Source organism: Megachile rotundata, chromosome 16 (genome assembly GCF_050947335.1).
Source record: "Megachile rotundata isolate GNS110a chromosome 16, iyMegRotu1, whole genome shotgun sequence".
Taxonomy (NCBI): Eukaryota; Metazoa; Arthropoda; class Insecta; order Hymenoptera; family Megachilidae; genus Megachile; species Megachile rotundata.
Window position 1 is genome coordinate 6,047,173 of NC_134998.1, and position 21,026 is coordinate 6,068,198.

The 21,026-nt window shown below is 28.9% G+C and overlaps 5 protein-coding genes across 11 annotated transcripts; 2 read left to right on the forward strand and 3 right to left on the reverse strand.

The window, feature by feature from the left end:
* Positions 1-141: 141 nt before the first annotated feature.
* Positions 142-2,731, reverse strand: Gint3 (GDI interacting protein 3). Its single transcript, XM_003699346.3, has 6 exons — positions 2,651-2,731; positions 2,410-2,585; positions 2,191-2,340; positions 1,704-2,109; positions 1,161-1,456; positions 142-1,088 (listed from the first exon to the last, which is right to left on the reverse strand). Exons 2-6 carry the CDS (start codon positions 2,484-2,486, stop codon positions 704-706), a joined length of 1,314 nt encoding a protein of 437 aa, XP_003699394.2. The 5' UTR covers positions 2,487-2,585; positions 2,651-2,731; the 3' UTR covers positions 142-703.
* Positions 2,732-3,814: 1,083 nt separating this feature from the next.
* Positions 3,815-5,817, forward strand: LOC100881039 (uncharacterized). Of its 2 annotated transcripts, none has more exons than XM_012280940.2 (4): positions 3,815-3,968; positions 4,085-4,419; positions 4,496-4,656; positions 4,741-5,817. In XM_012280940.2, the coding sequence occupies exons 2-4, from the start codon at positions 4,119-4,121 to the stop codon at positions 5,701-5,703; spliced, it is 1,425 nt and encodes a 474-aa protein (XP_012136330.1). In that variant the 5' UTR covers positions 3,815-3,968; positions 4,085-4,118; the 3' UTR covers positions 5,704-5,817. The 2 variants fall into 2 exon arrangements, with proteins under 2 accessions (XP_012136330.1, XP_003699396.1); XM_003699348.3 differs by having other exon boundaries at positions 3,816-3,968; positions 4,089-4,419.
* A 131-nt stretch (positions 5,818-5,948) lies between these two features.
* Positions 5,949-11,845, reverse strand: LOC100882539 (putative phosphorylase b kinase regulatory subunit beta). 2 transcript variants are annotated; one of them, XM_012280942.2, is made up of 20 exons: positions 11,299-11,845; positions 11,098-11,216; positions 10,895-11,030; positions 10,619-10,826; positions 10,176-10,532; positions 9,896-10,093; positions 9,611-9,749; positions 9,262-9,542; positions 9,159-9,173; positions 8,386-8,616; positions 8,137-8,324; positions 7,944-8,059; positions 7,731-7,873; positions 7,535-7,667; positions 7,323-7,465; positions 7,043-7,245; positions 6,835-6,972; positions 6,511-6,751; positions 6,274-6,381; positions 5,949-6,190 (listed from the first exon to the last, which is right to left on the reverse strand). In XM_012280942.2, the coding sequence occupies exons 1-20, from the start codon at positions 11,328-11,330 to the stop codon at positions 6,014-6,016; spliced, it is 3,306 nt and encodes a 1,101-aa protein (XP_012136332.1). In that variant the 5' UTR covers positions 11,331-11,845; the 3' UTR covers positions 5,949-6,013. The 2 variants fall into 2 exon arrangements, with proteins under 2 accessions (XP_012136332.1, XP_003699410.1); XM_003699362.3 differs by lacking the exon at positions 9,159-9,173 and having other exon boundaries at positions 11,299-11,844.
* A 510-nt stretch (positions 11,846-12,355) lies between these two features.
* On the forward strand, positions 12,356-15,614 carry drongo (Arf GTPase activating protein drongo). Of its 3 annotated transcripts, none has more exons than XM_012280961.2 (6): positions 12,356-12,990; positions 14,003-14,523; positions 14,608-14,799; positions 14,874-15,053; positions 15,137-15,267; positions 15,343-15,614. In XM_012280961.2, the coding sequence occupies exons 1-6, from the start codon at positions 12,824-12,826 to the stop codon at positions 15,394-15,396; spliced, it is 1,245 nt and encodes a 414-aa protein (XP_012136351.1). In that variant the 5' UTR covers positions 12,356-12,823; the 3' UTR covers positions 15,397-15,614. The 3 variants fall into 3 exon arrangements, with proteins under 3 accessions (XP_012136351.1, XP_003699397.1, XP_076397164.1); XM_003699349.3 differs by having other exon boundaries at positions 12,361-12,990; positions 15,149-15,267; XM_076541049.1 differs by having other exon boundaries at positions 12,856-12,990; positions 13,985-14,523.
* Positions 15,615-15,827: 213 nt separating this feature from the next.
* On the reverse strand, positions 15,828-20,841 carry dock (SH2/SH3 adaptor protein dock). 3 transcript variants are annotated; one of them, XM_003699351.3, is made up of 4 exons: positions 20,320-20,829; positions 18,707-18,939; positions 16,759-17,696; positions 15,828-16,628 (listed from the first exon to the last, which is right to left on the reverse strand). In XM_003699351.3, the coding sequence occupies exons 2-4, from the start codon at positions 18,723-18,725 to the stop codon at positions 16,407-16,409; spliced, it is 1,179 nt and encodes a 392-aa protein (XP_003699399.2). In that variant the 5' UTR covers positions 18,726-18,939; positions 20,320-20,829; the 3' UTR covers positions 15,828-16,406. The 3 variants fall into 3 exon arrangements, with proteins under 3 accessions (XP_003699399.2, XP_012136380.1, XP_076397165.1); XM_012280990.2 differs by lacking the exon at positions 20,320-20,829 and adding an exon at positions 20,045-20,243; XM_076541050.1 differs by lacking the exon at positions 18,707-18,939 and having other exon boundaries at positions 20,320-20,841.
* Between the last annotated feature and the right edge of the window lie 185 nt (positions 20,842-21,026).

Sequence of the window (21,026 nt, forward strand, 5' to 3'; positions counted from 1 at the left end):
AAGAAATGTACAAAGACTGATACAGAATGTTAATTATAATACAACAAAAGTGCCAAAATGCACAAATGTGCAAAATTAATGTATACACATGATAAATTATATTTTTTACATATCTTGATATTACATGAATAACAAGGTAGATAAAGCCACAATATTAACTTTATTATTTAAGCATAAATACAGGTAAACAATATTATCTTAAACTATTCACATGATTTTTATCTTTTCAATAAATCTAATAAATATGCATGAAAAAATATTTAAAAGATTATTAACCCACAATGATTTTCATATTGTAAAATCTACAATAAATCTAAAAAAACTATTGTAGAATATAAAATTGTTATCTGTCAATAAATTCATTGCAATTTAACCAAGAACATGTAAAGCTCTTTTTAAAATAAATGCTTGAAATATATCTCAAACAACAGTAAATAATGTAACACTTACAAATATTGGAAGTATTTTAAGAATTCTAAAATCTTGTATCTTTTATCATCCATTTTTTAAATTTTATACCCGATTGATACCTGATTGATATTTAAAATGATTATTACCATTTAACAGCATTTAGATATTATATAAAGTCGATTATTAAACAAAAAATATATTCCGCTATAAAATTCCTTCTCTTTTATCCCATTTAATATGTATAATCATGATTTAAATAGATTAAAAACTACAATTCGCACGAAAAGTAATTTCAAACAGGCTGAATAAGTGCTAGTAATTCTTCTTTCAAATACCCTGCGGATTCGGTATCTGCTGAATGCTGCCAGAAAAATACCAGAAGAGCAGCAGGAAATAATTCTAATTCCAGTAATGTTTTATCAAAGGAATCTTCATTAAACGTTGGTCCAGCTAACTTTTTTAAACAGAATGGTCTGTTTGCTTTTATCAAATTCTCGCTAACATAGTTAACTACATTCCGAAATTTTTCGTGGACTAAGAACGTCCCTTGAAGGATAAGATCATCTGGAAACTTTATACGAATCAACGAATACTTATACTTTCTGAGCCTCTGTTTTTCGTCTCTTTCTCTCATAGCTTTTGTTCTCAACATTTGGTCTTTTTCAACAGCTTCAGTTCTATCAATATTATTAAGATTATTAAATACTTTATATTTTATTTGTGATAAATAATTTAACAAATATATTTACCGAAGTTGCTGCTCTCTTTTTATTTCCTCGGGAGTTAGATTGTAGAAATTTGGTGGAAGTTCGGTCCTCTTACTTGCTTGTGTAGGTAATAAAACTTGAAGATTTCTATCCAATTCAAGTGGAATGGTTTCTACACTTTTCAGTGCATCAGCTAGTTTTTCAACATTTTCAAGATTACAGTTTTCTGGACTCCAAACTAAGAAATCTTCTTCTACTTCATTATGTTGCATTTTTTTCGGCCAAAAACCAGCAGCATTTAAAAAATCTATAGCACCTTCCATTGGTAGTACTTTATCCTTTAAAATATTAATTTTATATTTAATATTTTGAGACTGTGTGCATAATAGAATGACGAGAAATTAATAAAAACATTCAACATTTTTACTCCATATAACTAAATAATATTCTACTATATTGGTCACTATAATAGATTTTTATGAAATAATTTCCCAATAATATAAAATATAATATTGTATATGTAAAAAGTTGAAAGTTTTCATTAAAAATTTTATCTATAAATAAGTTAATAAAATATAATATTACTTGGAATATTCGATTATGTATTCTAATTTTTCTGTATTTTTCTTCTTCTGGATTTTTTATAATATTATCTAAATATTTTCCAAGTGTTTCAATACAGCTGTCAATTTTTTCTTTACCAGTATTGCAATTCTGAATAATTAAGCAAGCTGTTAGCCCTGGTTCTTCTCCTTGTAATTGTTCATACAAAAATTCTCTAATCTTTTTCTTCCACTCTTCTTGTGATAATACTTCATTTGATAAATACGGGCATTGGAAATATACATTAGAAACAGCTAACAACGAACTATCTTTGACTGTATCTTTAGTTTCTTCTTTTGGTTGTGTCTTATTTTTTTGTATTTCCTCCTGTGCTTTCTTTTCTTTATCCAATTCTCGTTTCACCTGTGCTTTAATAGCTGCATATGACCTACAAACAATACATTTTTTGTCATTTAAATTTACTCAATTTAAATATAAAACATTAATATTGCTTCTAGAAATAACTTACGTATTAAATTTAGCTCCTGTGTTACTCTCTTTTGCTTGTAATCTGGCCAAAGCTGCTTGACCAGCTGTTTTAGCTTCATTTGTAGGTTCTACTCTTTTTATGGGTTCTACTATCCGAACAGATGTACCAATATTACTTGAATCTGTTAACCTACATAACAAAATGTTGAATTCAATATAATGTGTTATATGATTTAAATTATTTATATTCTTTACATACTTGTATCCTTTTCCTGCATTCATAAATTTTACATCTGCCTTTTTCTTTTGAAAGAAAGATTTGATTTTTTCTGACATGTTTATTTATTAGTTCAGTATCGTGATACGTTATAACTGATGAATCATCAAGATTTTTTTGTTAATTTTGTATCGCAAATATGTTTTAGTACATAAAACCTACGAAATAAAAATAAATAAAATTATATGTACATCTGTAATACATGTTAAATAAATATACTTACACTTGCAATTATCGTACTCAAGTTAATTATTAGATAACAATTATTCTCCAGATGAAGAGTCGAAATCCTCTGTTACAGATTCTGAAAAAGTTATAATATTTACTGATAAACATTATAACAAAAATTAATTTTTAATTTTGTACGTAATTAGCAAACATCTGTTAGAATATATCTTAGTACGAAATGTACAAAGATTATAATAAATATGGTAAGAAGATATAAATATAGATATAAGGAAATATATATTATATTACACTGTCATTCTTAATATTGGTACTAAAAATAAACATATTGTGTATTTACAACAATAAAAAGATTATAAAAGACCTATATAATTTGTGTCAGAGTTTAAATGTAAACATATATATAAGTGAAAAAATAAATTTCTTACTTGGTTCCATAAATTGTGTGGAAATTCTAGGGCCGTAAATATGCCAAGCAATTAAAAGCAGTGCCACGATACTAACAAACGTGAATAAGAAAATCTTCAACAGTTGCAACTGAAAGTCATCAAACGCTAATAAAGCAATAAATTCGTAAAAAAACCCAGATAATTTTTGTTGAAATTCATTATTAACGATGGTATCGGTCGAATGTAACGTCAACTCAAACGTTGTGGATAATAAGTTGACTAAATCATGTGTAAGTTTATTGATTGTTTCCACCAAATTTCCTACCCAAGACCACAAATTTTCATGTATACTGGTCATCACATGTGAAAAACTCTTAATTGGATATGAGTAAAAGCACTCTTTGTGTATCACTTTCTAATGTCACATTGCCACTTCATCATTCAATAGTTCAACTGTTCGAATTATTGCAATGTTGAGAGACAAAGTTTCAAAATGCAATGAAACTTTACTATTGAAAAAACTCCCAAACTTAACAAATATTACTAGATTCTCTATCTTATGCTGGGTCTACACTGGAACAAATATATATCGATGTTTGTCTTGTTAGTTTATTAAACTAGTATTAACAGATATTTTTCGATGGTTTTTTGCATTTATCTGCTTTGCACAGATCTACAATAACATACTACACAGATTATAATTTCTATTTCACTCATTACACTGATATAAATATAGTGTTCTCCGTTTGAACACTATAATGTAGTTCATAGTGTATCCACCAGGGATGTTAGTGATTTTTTATTTGAACATAAGTGTATATCTATGTCATATACTAACAGTGATTGTTAATGTTTGTTTGTACGAACAAGAAATTGCTAGGAATGTAAGATGTAAAATCTGAATTGTATAATCATAAAATTAATATCATACTTGATTCTTCTTTAATAATGGGAGGTGGAGATTTGGTAAGTTAATGTGCATTTTATATTAAAAATATGTTTTTTTTATAAATAAAATCATAGATTGATACATGTATACATTATGAAGAAAATATATTTAATAGAATTAAATATTTGTTAAGGTAGAATCTGAAAAAATCATGGCATCCATCTACTATGAAAAATATAGAGAAGGTTTGGAAAGCGGAGCAACAACAACATCAGGAAAAGAAAAAAATAGCAGAATTAAAGAAAGAATTAGAAATTGAGAAAGACAGAGAGGATATGAAAAAGTATGCAATGGAACAGGGTGTGATAGAAAAAAAGGATGACAAAAAATTAGATTGGATGTACAAAGGACCAAATCAATTAGTTAATAGAGAAGAATATTTACTTGGACGTCCAATTGATAAATCTTTTGAGCAACTAGCTCAAGCAGAAAAGGAAGTAAACCAAGCTAAAAATCATGTTGAACATGGTAAGTTATACTATTACTTTTATATGTATATGCTGTGTATATTTTTGTTTCATGCTTAATTTATCTATAACTTCAGAATGTATTCCACCATCACTGCGTTTCTTCTCTGGAAATGAACAAGTTGACTTGGCCAGAAAGATGCAAGAAGATCCTTTGTATGCTATAAAGAAGAAAGAAATGGAAACAAGGAGTCAGTTATTGAAAAATCCTGTTAAATTAAAACAACTGAGACAGTTGGTAAATAACAATATCAGTTAATCATGAATATTATTTTATGTATATTAGTTACATGTTACTAATTAATTACTAATTAATGTTTAGCTGGAACAGCAATCGAAGAAAAATAAAAGTGAAAAGAAACAGAAGAAGAAGAAAAAACATAAACACTCTGCAGATAGTGATGATGAATCACAATTGGACATGTTATTAGTTACTAAATACAAACAACTGAAAGAAAGGATTAATGATAAAGACTTAATAAAATCTATGAAAAAAGTCAAACATAAACGAAAAAAGAAATTAAAAAACAAACATGATTCCACTGATGAATCTGAAAGTAGTAGTGAAGAAAATTCAAGTGATGAAGATGTAAAAAAACACAAAGGAAAAGCAAGCAAAAGCAGAGGAGATATTGAAACTTGGAAACATGGTAAAGACAAGTATGATGTTGATAAAAAGGAAAGTAATAAACAAATATCTAAAAAACGTATCAGAAGTCGTAGTTCAAGTACGGAAAGTAATAGCAATTCAGTTCATAAAAGAAGAAACAATGCACATAGAAAAGACACAAATAAAACTGAAAATAAAAATTATAATTCAAGAAGTCCACGAAGTAGGGAACACAGTTCTCATAGAAACAAATATAATCACAGAAGCAGAAATGAAGATAAATATACATCAAGTAAATTACATCAAAAGGAAATAACGCATTCTAAATCACTTACTGATACAGTTCAAAAAAATTCAAAAGAAGAAAATTTAAACAAGGACAGATGGAATTCCAAAAAGAAACACACTCTTACAGAAGAAGAAAAAGAGAAACGTAGGCAAGAAATGATAGCAAATGCAACGTGGAGAGATAAGGAATTAGAGCGGAATGTTAAAAAATATCGTGAGGAAGAAAAGAAAGAGATTGATAGTAGTAAAGTATACAATCAAGACTTTGTTAGGAAACAATTGGCAGTTGCTGCAGAAGTTGGCACCGTTGCGTCCAGAATTAAAGCTAATATAAATAACATACAACGATCTGGCAGAGCAATGGATACAAACTTTGCTAAAAGATAATTTTAAATAACAATTAAATGTGTACAGTTGTGTAAAAGTTAATTCAGTTTTTTGTATAAAGTAGTACAGGATTGCAAGTGTTAAATATTAAGAAATATATTTTTTAACATAGAATAGCGTACTTTATCAATATAAAAATACACATTTTTAGATAGATTTATCATTCTTTGCAATTTCGATGGTTTATTTATATAAAAAAAACTTTTTTATCGGAAAAAATATACGTATATTTAAAAATGCAACAATACATTTATATAAATATAATTTTATTTACAAACAATGCACTATTTTAATAAACAACTACTATATATTACGCAATTTTACAAGTTTCACTATTTTCAATTGCATCATTAATGTCATTTATAGTTGCAAAACATCCTCCAGTGAGTACATTATTGACTATAGCCCTGGCAAGGTATCCCGTAGTTATTGAATAATGAGTAGAGAAAAATAAGGATTGATCAGCTGTTTTTTCTAAATTATTATCCTAAAAGAAATGTTTATATTTATAGCCACTAATACGAGTATAATTCATAACCATAGATAATATACATTTAATTGTAGATTTACCTTACAGAACATGAAGAAAGCGTCTTCAACAAGTTTATTAAGATTCAATTGTTTCTGAAAACTTAGTTCTGGATTTCTGAGTAAAATTGTTGACACAATGGTAAGTAACTGCAAACAGAAAGATTTTTAAATTTAAAAGTCTTTACATTTAGAAATTGAATATACTATGAGAATCGATATGATTCCAAAAATATTATAAATCCGAAATTTGATATGCTTATATAAATAGATAAATACCTCTACAATAATTTGACGATACTCAGGTAATTGTATATGATGGAGCAAAGATTCCACAAGTAAAGCAAATGTAAGTTCTGAACGGGTCATATTAGAAAGAGTAGGTTGTTGTGGCAATGCTTGTCCATTAACGCAAATACCGCCTGGACAACGCATCAAAACTTCCCAAACATGATTATAAAAATGTGAAGGTACTCTGCATAAGCATCCTTCAATTTTTCTACGCCCTAATACTGTAAGTCTATTTTAAAACAGTATATGTATTAATTTATATTATGAATTAATTAGTATCATGCATAAATGACAAATATTAAATCAACATACTTTTCATCATTAGCCCAATTTTTAACCGTCAATACTTTAATAAGAAATCGGCGAATTTCAAAAGGACTATAATTTTCAATGGGTTTGGGGTTTTTAACAAACATTTGCAAATAAAGTTTTATTGCTTCTAACACCCACCTAGAAATGTAAATGATATTTAATATAGTATTTTAAGATATTAATACTGTTTATCAAGTTAGATATGTACCCAATACGAATTTTTAATATTCCTTTAAACATTTCTGGATTTGTTCCAATCAGTCTACCACAATACAATAAAACTTCTTGCTGAAGTACTGCCTGTACCACATTATGTGGTTGAATTGTAGAATACATAACTGACTGAATTTCTGCAGGTGTCATTGGTTTATCAAAGACTGTTTCTTCTTGTCCAATTACTCCAACTGTAATCTATATTAATCATGATAAAAGTATTGCAATATTTTTTGAAACTTATAAATGTTTCATTAGTAACTTAATGAAACTACCTGCTTCCCCTTAACAAGGACACCCGTTATGAAAGGGCTAATACTATCGACAGTATGATTTAATAAACTACTACAGTAACGAACAACCATCCAATATCGAAGACAGCCTGCTTGTTGATATAAAGTTCGCAAGTAGTCACCAACTAGAATAACATTTTGAATAAAATAAAACTAATCGAATATTATATCTACATAACTTTCTAAGTCAATACCTGTCATTCCATTAATTTCATAATTAATACCCTCACGTTGCAACAAAATACCATAAAGTTGACATAGACTATAAAGATTTTTAGTATTGCGGATTTCGTTTAATATATTACATAGTGGTTCATTCATAAAATGCTGAAATATGAAATAATTAACATGGAGGAAAAAATACATCCTCATTTACTTGCAGATACTTACAGAATAATTGTCTACATTTTCAGTATAAGTTAAAGCTTTAGGTACATCTGTAAGACTTTGATATCCAATATAATCATGCTCTAACTGTTTAAACTGAGTGAGCTCAAGATCTGTTTCCATTGTATTTACGAAGTCCAAATGTTCTATTAAATAAACAGTTAAGTATGAATATTGAGTAGATATTGGCAGATAAAACTGAAAAGAGCTAATTACCAATGCATGAAGATGAAATAAGGTTTTGCAATCTACCAATTCGTACTTTTGTTTTATCACAATATCCTTTCTTCAACATAGCGAAAAGATCAAGCATTTCTTTAAATTGTGGATCCCTAAAATAAATGAAACTGTTAGTAATTTATAAATAAAGCAAGAATTTATCGTAGTTTAACTACAGGTTAATAAACACCTCATATGTTCTTCTCGTATTAGAAGGCATACAGTAGGTCGGCCGGAAAGTCGCCAATATTTGCCTACGAACTGGAGCTCAGTTTTTATATCATCAATCAATAGAGCCATATCTCTATATAAATAAAAGTCTGATACTTCAAATATCAAGGGATAACAGAGTACCGTCATACCGCATACTCTATAAACCTATCAAAAGAAACAATTTCAATTTCCTGTTTACGTTTTCCATTTAGCAGGTCAAGCATACCTTACTTGTACCCAAAGATCCAATTGGTCTAGCTGGACGACCTTGCAAATTTAACTTAGAATTCACTCCCAATTTTTCATAGACTTTTACTAATTGCGCAGATGACAATATCTGAACAGGTTCCACTTCATGTGGTGTTTGTGTCTGTATGCCATATGTTGCCATCATAGCTTGCAATCTCATAGACTCAGCAATAAGAACGATTTGTACTACAAGATCGGTATGAGTACCCTAACATAGAGAAATTTCATAATAGATAAATCATGCATTACTAATCACAGTAAACATATTACTAAAACTATTAACATAATCAATTTCCTTCTTCCTTAATGCATAAATACTTAATAAATTATAAATCTTACGAGATGTATACAAACTAAACGCTATACATATATACATTATGAAATTATAAAGAGTGATTAGGAAAGTAAAGTAATAAAGATGTAGCAGTCGTCGTAAGAGAGTAAATTAAATCATGCCTTAACTCAAGCTTCATGCATTATTGCATTATTAAAGAGTTCTAAAATACATGTTGCACTATCAATTTTATTAATCCTGCAGAGGTACCAGGCAAATAAATTGTGTAAACGTTACGATAGAATCAATATGTTATGCTACTTAAGCGTATCATTTGTTTAGCACACAAGCTATATATACATATACATAGAGATCATTCAATAGATATCAAAACATTATCTTTTTCTCGAGAGCTAAAATAAGATTAATGCAAAGAAATACTAATGCTACATTACATGTATTAATTATTTACTTACAATACTGGGTTTAGCCTGTATGGGACAAACATGTATAAAATAATTTATACAACTAATTGATTTAGTAGGGATAACGTTGTAAATAAATTGTGCTTTCACTTACTTGAAAAGCTGAATATCTTCCAGCTTTTCGTGGCCTATTATACGAAGGAAGATAACGTCGGATTGGATCTAATTCATTAATATGTAACAAACCAGCTGTTAATAATTGTGCAATTATAAACATAGCTTGATTCCATAAATACATAGGTGCAGGTTCTGTATCTGTAGGACTTTTCTGCCCTCTTCCTTCGTTACTTGGCAATCGGTAGGTAGTACCAGGATCATTTCTTTCTGCTTCCAAACTATCCTCAGGTACATAGTAACACATAGGTATCACAGGATCTGTTTGATTGTAAAAAAATATGCTAGTGTTATATTATTAAAATTAATTCCATTTGATATAAATGTACCTCCATTTATGTCTTTATACATCCTTTCTTTCAACAAAGTTTGATATTCTTCAACTTGCTCTGGAAAGGTTTTAAAGACCCCATCAATGATCATGAAAATATAAAACAATGGCCATTCACATTCTATATTATCAAATTCCTATAACAAAAAATATTTTTTTCAGCATTATATTATTAGTATGATAAAAAATTAGTATTATTATATAAAGAGACTATAAATATAACAGATATATTTAAATGCATTTTCAATAGTAGTATATACTAACAATCAAATACATCAGAGACCTTGATTTCACCAGATTTATAATAACGACGACTTTTGTCCTCCAAGACTGTTTTATATCCATCTCTGCCGAATCTTTTAAATCCATAGTTGCCTTTTAATCTTCGAACTATATTAGCTTTTGTTTCATTATATAATACTTCCTCATGTGTTGCAAATGCAGGAAAAGATATTGTTGGTAATAAAGCTACATCTACACTCTAAATATTAATAATATAATTGTAGCAAAAGAATATATTTTCAAAATGTATAAAACATCTACATTATACGAATATTTTATACCTTAGAACTGGATTCTCTTGGAAGCATTGTTTCAAAAATGCTACGATTTCGATTATGTGCATCAATATCAACATATATTACTGACCAAGAAGCTCCTTTTTCTCCAAATAAATTACATCCATTAATAGCTTCTAGAGCACTTTTAGCTATACCAATTGAACTTGCATGTATTTCCGGCGTGCCGTCGTTATAACGACTACCTCGTTCCCACATACCATAATCTGGTGTACGATATGCTCTTTCTACATAATATACAAGATTTTGTATAAACGCGACTTCATCTTGAGTATAGATAATTTGTAATCCCGAAGAAATCATTTGTACCAAAAATATCAAATACAGAGAAACAATATCAATCTATAAGAAGTTAAAATTAAGTTATTTAGAACACATTAAGCAATTCAAAGTAGTACAAGTTATATTCTGCTCTATACTATAGCTACCTGCAAATGATTGTAGTCAGCATCTTGAAAAATCTCATCACCAGTATTCAAATGAAATTTACAATGCAAAGCAAAACGGTTGCACTGATTGCGTTTAAACAATTCTATTCTAGCAGATTGCTTTACCCAACATTCTAAAATTCCACGCATACATTTTACAGCTGATTGTCCAAGTTCATATGATTTTCCACGATCATCATCTATACGTCTATAACAATAATATTATGTACATTATTACTGTGTCAAATAACAAAAGAAAATTATTTAGTCAATTACCTGTATGCTTGATATAAGCTCCATATAGCTGCAGCACAATAAATACTTTCTCTGACACTTCCAGCTACTTTATCACTTGAAATTTGAGGGAAAAGACCTGTTATGCAACTTTGGTAGCGTAGCAATTGTCTCTTAACTAAAAATCATTTATTTAATAGGTATTCAATTTAATTTTAACATGTTATTAAAGTAGATATTCATACCAATTCCATAATAAATATCAAGTTGTCTGACAGTATCCTCATAATTTGATATTTTAAGAAACATATCAATATCCAAATCAATAACACTACCCTGGCGTACATTTCTTGTTTGAGAGATTCTATAAAATAAATTTTAATTAACATAAGTTTAATACTTTAATACATTCTGAGATACTTTATCAAATATATCAAATTATATACTTTTTTGTAGGTGTCATTGTAAGAGATGCCATCTTATTCCCAGGAATTCTAACTTTCTTCTCAATTAATTTTATTAGTTTACAATGCACATAATCATATATTAATGAATATTATTATTTCATTGTTTAAAATTAATATCATTCTTTTGAAACAAAATATTGCCACATTAAAGCGGAACAAAATATTTATTGTGTCAAACTCTTTAAGGAATCATAAAGTAAACACATCCGAGGTAACTAGCAACTGAAGTACTAAAATCTTCTTCGGTAGTACGCGTTAACCTTGAATATGTTCTTTTCAGCCGTTATTTTACTTAACTATAACTAAATCAGCTATATAATTAGCACATAAGGGAGTTATTCTACATACAATCTTTGATTTATAAATAGAAATCAGGAAACTGCTATTAACAGTGATCTTCTTAACCAATTTTAGAGTTACTTAATGTGACTAAAAGACGTCCAGTTTTTCAATTATACTTTTGTAATTTTATAATCATTATAAATAAAAATAAAAAATATTAACAAGTTTATGATATATGCAATATATATATTTTTACAGAAAAGTATACATCATTTACATAATATATGCATTATTACTATCAAATCGTAGTTTAAAATCTAAGTCTATATTTACTCATTCGGTTCAAATAAAATGTGAACTGTACTATGAAACATTTGATATATATTTTAATTTATATTTTCTATTTGCTCTGGGTATCTAAGGATAAGAATAGAAAAAATAGCATCCTATTATTTCCCTGCGTCTGCTTTCTAAATTTAATAATGAATTCAAAATTTAAAAAAAAATCAAATATTTAAAAATTTTAAAGTTGATAAATATAACAATGAAAAACCTTAAAGTTTGAAAGGTAAAACATTTGAAAGTTTTAAAAATCTGAAAGTTTTGAAGTCGGTAAATTTGAAAATTTGTAAGTTTGTCAGTTGGTAAATTTGAAAAACTAAAAATTTAAAAGTTCGAAAGTTGGTAAATTTGAAAATTTGAAAATTTATTTCATTCATTTGACGAACGAGTGGTGGGAATCTTTTTCCTCTACACCGCCATATTCTCTATATCGCGTTCGCCAGTATACCGTTTGATATCACATATTTTTAATTTATATTTTTCAAATTGTCTATGTATATATGTGCGTTAACCATATCGAAATGTTTATTTATATGTCTGGTGGCAAACTAAAATGAGAACGTATCTAAATTTAAATCTGATCTATGCTCTAGTTTATTTAATAGTTTAAAGAAAACAAGCATTTAATTGTATCTATTACTATGAGTGATTGACCAATAAATTCAATTATTCTGACACAAATAATTTAATAAGTGAAAATCGACCTTAAAAAAATCATTGCAAATGTAGTTTGCGTTGCTCTGTTTTCTCGCGAAACATTCTTAGAATGTGTTACGGAACACGCGCGACGGTCGTGACAGAAAATTGAGTCAGTTCCGTAAGCAGAGTGCAAGAGGAGTTGTGTCTCTGTTCCGTTTCGAATTTTAAAGAGCTCTCGTATATGATGGCGTCCGCAAAAAGAAAGCAAGATGAAAAGAATTTAAAAATATTACGCGAGCTGGTCTCGCAACCCGGTAACAAAGAATGTTTCGACTGCCATCAGCGGGGTCCTACTTACGTCAACATGACAATCGGTTCATTTGTCTGTACCTCTTGTTCTGGTATGCTGTAAGTATTCGTTACCTGTAAGAAGCCAATAAAATGTATAGGGTCTTCTTCATCGTAAAAAATGACGTAACGATTATTTTACTCATCATTTATTTCAATCAAGAACGAGGCTAGCAAAATTGCATTTTTTCGCGCGTTGTTTAATGTTCAAAGGTTCATCATTAACATTGGATAAATGTCAACATTTCAGATACATTAGGCAATGCTCCAATATAAAGAAAAAATAAAGAGCCATTATTCATACATATAAATTGTAGATTTTGTTGGAACACGTACAATGAATATATTTTACTATTGGTTGATATAGATTATAAATTCACTGAACGTTTGTAGATGCAGTCAGGAAGTTAATATACTATCAGCATCAGTATTTTCTTTGTGCGTAGTAGTTGTTATCAACGGTCAAAATATAATACTCACAAGCAATAAAGAAACTCAGTAGCTAAAATCTATGAATGGTTTCGACATTGTAATACTTATTAAATACATGAAATCATTCAATGAAAAAAGTTGTTGTATGTAGTGTTAATATATAAATGTTAGCAGTAAATCATCCTTTATCTATATAATTAATACCTTTTATGACTAAATCTTTGAATTATAATGTTTAGCAGATAACATGAAATACAGTGTTCATTTAAACTACCAATAAGATTATATGTATTAAATGTAAGATTTTATTTATTTTGCCATAAGATTATCTAAAATATTAAGTCTACAATAAGTGTATATAAAATACAATTATCACTGCTTAAAGAAACCAGTTAATAAATTAATTCTAACTTATTATTAAGCATTTTTATAAAGACATCAATGAATTATAAAGCTTATAATCAACGTACAAAAATAAAAAAATAACATATTAAGAAATTATTTTTATTTTAATACATACATCTGTAATAATGTAATATGTTAAAACTGTAATGAGAAAGTAAATAGTTATAATATAAAAGTTTTCATTTATTAATATAGGAATAAACATTTGTATCACTAGATTTGTTTAAAATTACAGGCGAGGCTTAACACCACCACATAGAGTAAAGTCTATTTCTATGGCTACATTTACACAAGAGGAAATAGATTTTATAAAGGAACGTGGTAATGAATATTGCAGAAGAATATGGTTAGGCTTGATGAATTCAAATTCTCCTCAAATCTTAGATACAAAAGATGAACAAAAAATGAAGGATCTGATGAGTGCAAAATATGAGCTTAAGAGATACTATTTAGATCCGTCCATGGCAAATCAAAACTCTAATCAAAAATCGCAGTCATCAAATCAAACCAACATTCCAAGGGTTCCACACTCTGGAACATCTACATTATCCTCTATAACCACTCAGAAAATAAACAACTCTGAGTCTGTGAATTCTAACAATTTTTCGACAGATTTTGTAGCTGATTTCAGTAAAGTTCCTGATCCATTTATTACTACTACAATGCCTACAAATAAACTCAGTCAACCGATTGTACCTCAGCCATTTTTTGCCAATTTCGACAACAATCCTGTTTTTAATAGTCCTAAAAATACAAGTAAATAAATAAGATGTTCTATTTTATATAAGTTTCGTTTTTATAATATAATATAATCTTAACAATTATATTTGTTCTGTTTAGATATTGAGTCATCAAGTCCTTTTAGTCAGACTACAGGAAATTCTAACACAATGAATGCAAATGGAACATATTTACCTCCATCTGAAGATCGTTATGCGGCACTTAAAGACTTAGATTCTTTAATGAAACAAACACAATTGAAAGATGATACTCCAACAACATTAAATACACCTACGTGGAACTCTAATAATGGTATATGCATAATTTGTGTTATTGAATTTTTAGTCTGTTATTTGCATTAGAAAAATTACTTTATTATTTTCCAGCTTCTAATTCAGTTTGGAATGTAGGAAATCAAACTACAAATGTAATTTCAAACCCTTTTGTAACTGGTGATTTATGGAGACCATCAGCTAATGTAGTTAATAATAATACACAATCGATTGATACCTCTCTATACAATCCTATCAATCCTTTTAAACCAGCGCAGTTTCCTATAAATAATGGTAAGTTTTCATTGAAGTGGTATTAAATGGTATATATATATATATATACATATATGTACATATAAAGATTGACAGTAAACAAGATGATATTTCAGATCCACAATGGGTAGGTATTGGATCATCTAATAACAGAGATGTAATTCAATTTAGTCAATTAATGACAAATAAAGTGTGGCAACCAACTCTTCCAGCATATCATGCAAATCCTTTCATGGTATAGATATTATTTTTTGTATTATTTTTATTTTACATGTATAAAATACATTCAAGTACATACAAGCATTTTTAGGTCGGTTCTGGTGTGAGTAACATGACAAGAAATTCGAACAATCCTTTCTTATGATTAAGTAAGCATAAGCTTTTAATGGAATTACGAACAAATAATACAGAGCTAAAATATGTTTAGACTAGGGCAATTGTTTATATACGTGACCTTATTGGCAATTAGTGCCATTAACTTTTATCTCCAGGAGCACCAATCTCTTATTCATATAACTAAAATAATACCTTTGTTTATGAATATGATATACACGTTAAATAAAGATTAATATTTGTTACCAATTATGTATTTTGCCTATTATAGTTATCCCTGTTTAATATAATTTTAATTTCATTTAAGTTTATTTTATTTGGTTTCTACACACGTTGATAAAGATACCAAGATGTTTGCTGTATAAAATCTTGTCCAATTTAATATGTAAATATATATAAAAATATACAAGAATAATACATACAGTAAATAAGGGATAGACAAAAAATGCATTTTACCTGATGCACACTTAAATACAGTTTATTTACTTAAAAATTTCTAATAAATACAAAATCACAAATGAACACTTAGTCTTTGTCATAATTCAATACCAATAGATTCAGAGTAGAGATCCATTTAACCGGTCGTAATTGCATGATAATTAACCGTTATTTGATCGTTACACTTGCAGTCTACATTATGTGTAGTTGTAAATATATTAATAATTGTAATAACATGGTCGGTCGTGTTTTACAATTACATATGGATATAAAGAGAAGCTTTGTGTGTCAACTAGTCAATTGTCGTATAGCTGCCGTACAAATGTTTTATTCGTCTTTCTTAGCTTTGTTCGCTAAATAGTATGGAAGCTCCAATGAATGGTAAGAATTGCTGGTGGTGGCAATTACTTAGAGTAATAAATTATTTACGCGTGTAAATGGACAAACAATCAAGAAACACTAATATATGAGTTCACCAATTATATTAATTGTTATGTATAAACATACGAGATGTGTGATATTGTGATATTACTAGGCAGGCGTCACGTATCTCAAAGATACATTCCAAAAAAGCGCATGGACTGTCTCATGGCACGAATTCACCTAGCAACCATTGCTACTGGGGTTGCCTTTTGGCAATGGGCGCACCAAGTATAACTTTTCACCTTGCTTGTTAGTATAAATAGGCGCTCGTTGATAATGGTCTACCAATTGGTCTAATGTATGGAATTTTCTTTGACCAATACAATATAACGCTCCTTCCACATGTACCCTAAAGTGCTTATTACGTCCTGGAGCTTTTAAAGATACTGAATAATCTCCCACCTGAAAAATACAATATTTTCAATATACAATTTGCATTTAAATACTTTAGATTGTTATATTATTAGTTATCATCAATAGTATAATTAAATCTATTTATGTTATTAACTAAATTATATTCATTTATACTTACATTTGTTTCACTATCTCTAATTAAAAAGTCACCATCATGACCATGTTGATTCAATAGTGTATCACATTGAGAACGTGAAATGCTACCATAGTACCAAGGTTTTCCAATAAGGTGTGGTCTATCGCCGGGGTCCGGCCTTCTTTCAAGAGAATCTCCTGTACTAATCTCACTGCTTGTCATTCCTCGTTCACGATATGGTTGCGTTAAATATTCGCTGAGTTCCTGAAGATAATTACGTGGTACAAGACCTATTTGTCCTTGACTATTCCTTGCTTTATACCATTCAGGATCTGCTGGTGGACGGTCAAGGATTTCCAAACGATCACCCTTTTCAAAAGATAGTTCCTGGTCATTGTTAGAAGAAAACGAATAAAGTGCCACAACAATATCAAGAACATTCTCTGCCATTGCATATGTGTGAAGAGTATCATCTGCATCTCCTTCTTCTTGAGTATAATTTGATGGGAACCAGCCTGCTTGTGTACCACTTTGACCTCTCCACCACCCATCATTACTTTTTTCTAATATTAAAATTCTAGTGCCTTTGACAAGTGATAACTCATCTGCTTGTTGTGCTTGATAATTGTATTTGACAACTGCTGTTCCTATCGCTTCACTTGGATCAGCAGGCAAACGCCTAGCCATAATAGGAGATTCCACAGCTCTAGATGGTGAGTTACTGGATGGAAGAGTTTTTGAACCAGAGCCCTTTTTGACTTTCTTTTTGATACTGTCAAAAAGGGATGGTTTTTCTTTTTTAACATAGTTACTTGGCACATAGCCAGCTTGACCTCTTGCACTTTGTACTCTCCACCAGTGTTTAGAATCATCAAGAAGTAAATAACGTTCATTTTTACGTAAATCTAACTCTTGAGCACCTTGTGCTCCATAATCATATTTGGCGACAACATAACATACGTCGTCCTGACTTGTCTTGCCTGAAAATTATTACAATTATATTTCTTCCAAATATAATTCTACATTAGCATCTTAATGACAGCAATGCATATTATAAATACAAAATATCTAATGGGTACTTAAATTTTATTAATGATAATTCTAACTTAAATTTAGAATGACTGCAATAGAACACTTTTAAATTCATAGAATGTAAATAATAAATTAGACAAATTGTGAAAACAAAATTTGAAAATTATTTGTTTTCTATTTAAGCATACCATGAATGTAAAACTGAGAACACATACAAACAAAAGCTTATGTAAGGAAATAATCACAACTGAAAGAAAAGACATATACTAAGATTTAGAAAATTTTCAATTTAACATAACAAAATCTACTAATAATATAATTATATAATACACTAATGGCACAGAACTATTGTACCACAGAGAAATTACTGTTCATTATTTTCAATCATAATTTCAGAAATATAGGTAATAAACAGAAAGAATTTAAGAACAGAAATTTGTACAGTTGTTTATCATATTAGAGATTATCATATTCTAAAATATGTAAGAATATATTATACTTTAAGAAGTATATATTTTTTAAAATGTCATTAGTAAAAACATGAATGGACAAATTTATTTATACTTATCTTTTACCATCTTTAACAATCATATTTAGTTAATGTAACATTTACTAATATAAATTGCATTTTAAATTTAAAAAATCTGTTAAAAAAGTAACACTGCAAGTTACTTTATTTAAACTATCATATATAATAGTTTAATATTTATTACAAATTGCAATTTATTAATTATACTGAAAGTTAAGAAACAACATATAGAATACAATATATTATTTCTAATTACTGAACTTTTCTGATAGCAAATTCATTTCTTATATTTTGAGGTTGATATCAAATACATACTTAAAATACATCATTCAGCAAAAACATATTTTCATTTTTTCTTGATAAACTATACTGATATGACTTTGGAAACAAATTTACATACAAAGCAAAGCATACAAGAATAAAACGTACCATGCTTCATGGCTGCCATGTGCGAAAACAGAGATATATGTCTGAGTGTGGCGTGAGTAGCTGCTACTCACGCACTACTTGCATAAATGTTAAGTCTGCTTGTTCTGTGTCGGCAGCGTAAGTGCAGCAGGCATTCATTCTTTAGCTTTTTGTTTAGTGTTGATATACCTGCTGATTTCTTTGCTCAGAGTCCATCGTTCTCAAGGGTAGGGCAAGCAAGTGCATTACCAACACTTTAGAGAAAATGAAATAATCATTAAAATGACATTATAAACATTGTAAAATAAATATCTTTAATGTATAGTAAAAGAGTATTATGTTATTACTTAATATTATTGTAAGTTACATAGTTATCCAACTCACAACAGTTTTGTTATTATCACTGTTAAAATTAATAAAGTGTTTATTCTTCAAGCAGCATAATAGGTATTAATTTATTAGTATGTTATAATCCTGTTAATATCATTAGTAAAATTATTAAATTAAAATTTTTAAATATATTTTTGCATTGTTTTGTAATGTACAAAGTTTGTTTAATGTAGAAGTTCCTACATTATAGCTATTGAACTATATTTTCACACGGCATAATCTTTTATATTTTTAAAATTATAAATATAAAACCTCAAAACAAATCATATATACAGAATACATAAAGACTCATGCAAACATTACTTCTCCTTAAGTGAAATAAAATTATTAATTATATTATAAAACTGATAAAATAATAATATATTTTTGTTTAATGAAAATGAAATGATGTTGAAATATATAATTTAAAATGTAAAATTATGTTTAAAACAGAAACTATCATAACTGTTTTGATTGATTGCGAAGGAAAAAAATATATTCAATATTATACTAACAAATATTTGAAATGAATTCTAAGAATCAATGTATTATCTTTTGCAACAAATTTTAAGTTATGGTACAGAACTGACAATGATTCTCGAAAAAAAAACTTCTTAAATAATGAAACTTATCTCAACATAGATTAACGATAAGTTGACATTCATGCTGACTGTAACGTATCATTATAACAAAAGTATTCAAACAATGTCTAAAATTTTAATGATTACTATAATCAAAGCTGAGATAAAATTTTCCCTATATATACTTTACAAACAATAACTATAGCAAGGAACTGATTTATAATACAAAAGAAGATAAAATACCATTCAACAAATTTCTTTGACTGAGAAAAATACCTAAAAAGCTTGTACCAAAAAGAAAAAAAACAAACACTGTAGTACTATTTTAACTACGGTTTATATTCTATAAAATTTGGCAAACGTCAGAAGCGACGACTCGATTAAACCGCGTACATCGTGAAATATTTACAATAAGTAATACAGCGTGTGGACGTAAAAGTCAGGAAACTATTTTCCGATCCCCTTCGCGCAAACCTTGAACAAGAATCGGCGACTTTCGAAGCACGTATATAGAGTACGTTCATTGCCTTCTTGCCTACCATACTACAAAAGCAAAGTAGAAGCGTGTTGGATGCAAAGGGGCAACAACTAGCGCGAGTCAATTCAGCCGCTCGTCTCATTATCCATGAAGTATGATAATTTATCACCTGATTATAGAAAAAAAAGCACTTAATATTAACTTACCGATTTTTAAACTTGACATATTCCTGCATACAAGCTTCGAAATTTTACGTCGTTACACAGCTTGTTTTCCCCCACCCCGGGCCGCAGCCATGAACGGGAGCGACTAGAGACTATAGGGGATTGAATCTTTATGGGGAATCGGGTCGAATGAAGGGGGGGCTTGGAAATTAGGGAAAGATATCACGAATTGTACAGAACTCCATGCACCAACAGGTTTTGTTCACTGTTACGTTGTCAATAAACACCACTCACAAAACTACGATTAGCACTTTTACCCACAATATTAATAGTCACATATACAATCAATGAACAAATGAACTTGCGTGAATATTACAGTATTCTTTATTTGTTACACTTGGATTCGTTTGTACGACCCCTCCCGCAAAAAGAACAGACACACCCTTAATCCAAAGATGTTGAACGATCATGCGCGCCACTGACGAGAAGAGCCCCTGAAACGCGCTCCTCAGATTTTAATGTACTATTGCATGTTCTTATGAATCTCTTTACATAGAGTGTCTTAGATATAAAAGACTAAGAGTTTAACACATACAATGTTCAAGTTTTTGTATGACTTATTTATTCTATCGTAATGGCAGTTTTCTGACAGTAAAAAAGACTATATTAGGACAGTCGACTAGGCACTAGATAACTTTCTTTTTGCGCGCGGATTCAAATCATTACAAATCAATTCTGAATTGTATTTT

Excerpts from the sequence above, each read along its gene's own strand:
- Gint3 (XM_003699346.3), bottom strand. The coding sequence starts at position 2,486 with ATGTCAGAAAAAATCAAATCTTTCTTTCAAAAGAAAAAGGCAGATGTA. Across the intron at positions 2,110-2,190 it reads ACAGGAGCTAAATTTAATAC|GTCATATGCAGCTATTAAAG; the intron begins GTAAGTTATTTC and ends TATTGTTTGTAG. Across the intron at positions 1,457-1,703 it reads TACATAATCGAATATTCCAA|GATAAAGTACTACCAATGGA; the intron begins GTAATATTATAT and ends AATATTTTAAAG.
- dock (XM_076541050.1), bottom strand. Across the intron at positions 16,629-16,758 it reads TTAGAGATAGTGAAACAAAT|GTGGGAGATTATTCAGTATC; the intron begins GTAAGTATAAAT and ends TGTATTTTTCAG.
- LOC100882539 (XM_012280942.2), bottom strand. The coding sequence starts at position 11,330 with ATGGCATCTCTTACAATGACACCTACAAAAAA. Across the intron at positions 11,217-11,298 it reads ACAATGACACCTACAAAAAA|AATCTCTCAAACAAGAAATG; the intron begins GTATATAATTTG and ends TTTATTTTATAG. Across the intron at positions 6,191-6,273 it reads CTTTCTTCATGTTCTGTAAG|GATAATAATTTAGAAAAAAC; the intron begins GTAAATCTACAA and ends CATTTCTTTTAG.
- LOC100881039 (XM_003699348.3), top strand. Across the intron at positions 4,420-4,495 it reads TAAAAATCATGTTGAACATG|AATGTATTCCACCATCACTG; the intron begins GTAAGTTATACT and ends CTATAACTTCAG. Across the intron at positions 4,657-4,740 it reads TAAAACAACTGAGACAGTTG|CTGGAACAGCAATCGAAGAA; the intron begins GTAAATAACAAT and ends ATTAATGTTTAG.
- drongo (XM_012280961.2), top strand. The coding sequence starts at position 12,824 with ATGATGGCGTCCGCAAAAAGAAAGCAAGATGAAAAGAATTTAAAAATA. Across the intron at positions 12,991-14,002 it reads ACCTCTTGTTCTGGTATGCT|GCGAGGCTTAACACCACCAC; the intron begins GTAAGTATTCGT and ends TTAAAATTACAG. Across the intron at positions 15,268-15,342 it reads ATCATGCAAATCCTTTCATG|GTCGGTTCTGGTGTGAGTAA; the intron begins GTATAGATATTA and ends AAGCATTTTTAG.